At 44.6% G+C, this 3,664-nt stretch overlaps 1 protein-coding gene across 1 annotated transcript; it reads left to right on the top strand.

Annotated features, from left to right (window-relative positions):
- The first annotated feature begins 581 nt into the window (after positions 1-581).
- On the top strand, positions 582-2,433 carry olig3 (oligodendrocyte transcription factor 3). Its single transcript, XM_088609743.1, has one exon. It carries the CDS (start codon positions 772-774, stop codon positions 1,552-1,554), a length of 783 nt encoding a protein of 260 aa, XP_088465869.1. The 5' UTR covers positions 582-771; the 3' UTR covers positions 1,555-2,433.
- The last annotated feature ends 1,231 nt before the right edge of the window (positions 2,434-3,664 follow it).

The raw sequence follows: 3,664 nt of genomic DNA on the forward strand, positions 1-3,664 counted from the left end.
AAATTAAGACCATAACCCTCGCACCCGCTTGGAGTGAATCTAAACCAACACTAAGTTGAACACGGCTGTCAAAATCCGTTACCATTAACCAGCCCAAAGCACACCACAAGTCACCTCAATCCATAAATCCGTTTCTTTCTTTTTGTTTTTTAAACCATGAGGTAGACGCAGTCAAGTTTACGAGTACTCTACATTTCCCAGCTGGCTTAATAAGATTGTTCAGGAAAACAATCACGAGAAGGCATCATTTTTTTTTTGCGGATTCTAAGAGGTGATTCAGTTACTAGATAACACGTTTTTAAGTAACCCAGTCATTCTCTGGTGAGTACAGAAAAGTGTTTGCAAGTTGCCTTGGTTTCAGATTGTCCACAGCAGAAGTATCCCCCCACGGTGGCATTACAATGAATATGAATAGGGCTTCCTTGGAAAATGGGACAGTCAAAGCGCACCGCCCTGTATAATGGGGACGTCATCCTAACAAGACCATTATGAATAGGAGGGCTCTTTTTGTTTCCCTACACTCAAGCAGCTCTATAAATACCCAGATCCTTGTGTTACCTCGGCACAGAGAAAGAGGTGCACCCTCAAGATAAAAAGTAAACAAGGCACACCAGCATGCACTGAGAGCGTTGACTTCTTACTAACTCCACTTGGGAAACTAAAGAAGGAAACTCCAACGACAGCATCAGGTGATCAAGTAAGAGTGACTTAAACCAAATAAGAGGCAGAGACATTGAGGAAAGCGACCTCCTACTCAGCCGAAGTAATAAAATGAATTCTGACTCCAGCTCTGTCTCTAGCAGAGCGTCTTCGCCAGAAATGGATGGGATGTATCTCCGAGACCACCACCTGCAAGACGGCCGGCTAAGCTCGGTGTCTTCCACTCAGAGCGAGCTCCTGCAGAAGATGACGAGCGAGCACCTGTCCCGGAACGGGGAGAAAGCGACGGGAGGGAGCAAGTACAAACTCAAGAAGCAGGCCTCGGAGCAGGAGATGCAGCAGCTCAGGCTGAAAATCAACGGGCGGGAGCGCAAGCGCATGCACGACTTGAACCTGGCCATGGACGGGCTCAGGGAGGTGATGCCCTACGCGCACGGCCCCTCGGTGAGGAAGCTCTCCAAAATCGCCACCCTGCTGCTCGCCCGAAACTACATCCTGATGCTCACCAGCTCGCTGGACGAGATGAAGAGGCTGGTGGGCGAGATTTACGGCGGGCACCACTCCGCCTTTCACTGCGGATCAGTCGGTCACGCCGGCAGTCACGCCGGGAACCCTAGCCACCAAGTGCACCCGCTCCTCGGTAGCGCGCTGTCTTCCACCACCTCGTCCACGCTCTCCACGACTTTGCCGGGACTTACCTCCATCCGAAGCCCCCATTCCCTGCTGAAGACTCCCCCTACACCGCCACTCCAGCTGGGCGGCGGTTTCCAGCACTGGGCAGGTTTACCTTGCCCGTGCACGATCTGCCAAGTTCCCCCCCCTCCACACCTCTCTGCCTTAACCTCCACCGGCCTGACGAGACTCTCAGCGGAGAACAAGGACGTATTGAAATAAACGAGGACTGCCGGGTCAAGGGCGGATAAAGACTAAAAAGTGTTACTCTGCGTGTCGTTCTTCAAGGGGATTTTAAACCGGACGGGGAAGAATCCAACGTTATTTTGCATGCTTTTGAAAAACGTGATCTACCGTTTTTTTTGACATTACCAAACCTACAAGCTTTTTTCCTTGTAACAAGGATTTGGTCTGAAAACATATAATTTTTCCAAGGTAACTGTTTTCTGCTGGTTATTTAGTGTCTCAGCTTCCGAAGTTTCTCGTTCTGTCACCGTTTACTAAAACGCCTCATAAGATGTAAATACGTGTCTTCTTCTAAAAACGCCAGGCCTCGGCTCTCCCGAATATTGGGTGACTGGAGATGAGCGAGGTAACTCCCGCGCCCCAATATTGTTAAATTGAACACAATCAAACCGAGCTGTAAGAGACGGGAAAACGTGAAGAGGCTGCATGCAGCTTTAAGCCGAATCTTTCTGTAACAGGCGTAGTTTTGCTGGATTTAAGAATGCGTTGGTTTCCTTGTAACAAGGATTTGAAATTGCATTCTGCAAGCAAAAAAATATTTCCCTGGGTGTATATATTTCCAGATAAGAAAACAGAGCAAGCTATATTATTTCTTCAGTGTTATTGTTCAATGCTGATGACAGTTTCTATTTCAGTGATGTACTTGTGTCCATTTGTATGTTTTGTTTGACTTTTTCCAGCTTCTGTGGTTACACTTGCTACAAGGCATGTTTGATTTTGTTGGAAATATTTTGTTATGCCCAGAGACAACCTTTTGTCTTTATTTTTGTACATTCCTGACGATTATTGATATATTTATTATTGCCCAGTGTTTCTGGACGAGATTTCAATAAAAACGTTTATAATAAAAAACAAGTTAAATCCTGTTTTGTCCTCTGTGCGAATTTCAAGGGATCATGCACTTGCTTCGATTTGTAACTGTTCTCTTTGAATCCTCAATCTTGCAGGTGGCTTTGCCAAAAAGCTGGAGGAAACGAAGACTTTCAGAAATACGTCACTCATTTAATACACCCAGTCTAATGAGCATTTTAAAACAGAATACAGACCTTTACAGTCCTGAGTTACTTTATTTTTAAATATTTGTAAACATCTCTCACAGAAACAGCCATGTAAGAGACTAGACCCTGAAAAAGCTCAAGAAAAAGCTCATCTACTAACGATGCATGAGATCTGTCTTTCGATAGATATATCAATGTATCAATGTATCTCAGGTATAGAAGCGATCAACAGAACAGTCCTGTACCTAAGAATGTTTTATCTTTCAGTATGTCTAGAAATAGCTCCACCAATATTTAATACAAATGATTTTCAGTATAAATTAAACCATCCATGAACGGTTTAAAAGAGATCCCCTTGTTGAATTAATCCCAAAGTAAATCTAATTTAGTCGAAAGTGCTGCCTATTTTTACACCTCGTTTCGGCAGTTCAGGTGCTCATAAATTTCAACGGGGAAAATCCATCCCTCTAGTAACAGAAAACCGGGTTTTTTTTCCTTGGGAAGGGTCATTGCAGTCCACTGCAATCCAGAATCCCTCTCGGAAGCAAAGGGCGCAAATCCGGACTAAAACCCAGACAGGACAGCTGTCGAGCAGACTCCAGGTTATGGAATCCGGAGTATAGTTGTTAAGCAATACGTTAGAACAAACGTTACTCTTACGATTTTTTTTTTTTGTTTCAGAGGGCTAATCTCGGCTTTTTCTAGCTAGCAAAAATCAGAAATGATGTAATTGATCATTTACAGATTACGGAAAAAGCACACGAATTGTCCTAAAAGTTTCTCAAGATATTTCAATGGCTCTTCAGCGCGAAGGACTCGGAATTAAACCTAAACTAAATACGACTTCCAAAAATTTCCGTTCTTACACGTTTTGAAAACTGGACGTCCTGAGGGGGGGGGGTCATGTTCTAGATAATTTTTAAATTATATCATCGTATGTGCCAATCGACCAAGGGAAAGGCGTGCATTGAAGAGATAACATTCACATGATATAGATCGACATTATTTCGTTGTGACATTTAAGCACAGTTCACCGACTGGTTCACTCGGCTCGACCGGCCTCTGCCGGGGTCGGCGGGCGCGCCGCT

This window comes from Lepisosteus platostomus, chromosome 17, assembly GCF_059453375.1.
Source record: "Lepisosteus platostomus isolate fLepPlt1 chromosome 17, fLepPlt1.hap1, whole genome shotgun sequence".
In the NCBI taxonomy this organism is placed as follows: Eukaryota; Metazoa; Chordata; class Actinopteri; order Semionotiformes; family Lepisosteidae; genus Lepisosteus; species Lepisosteus platostomus.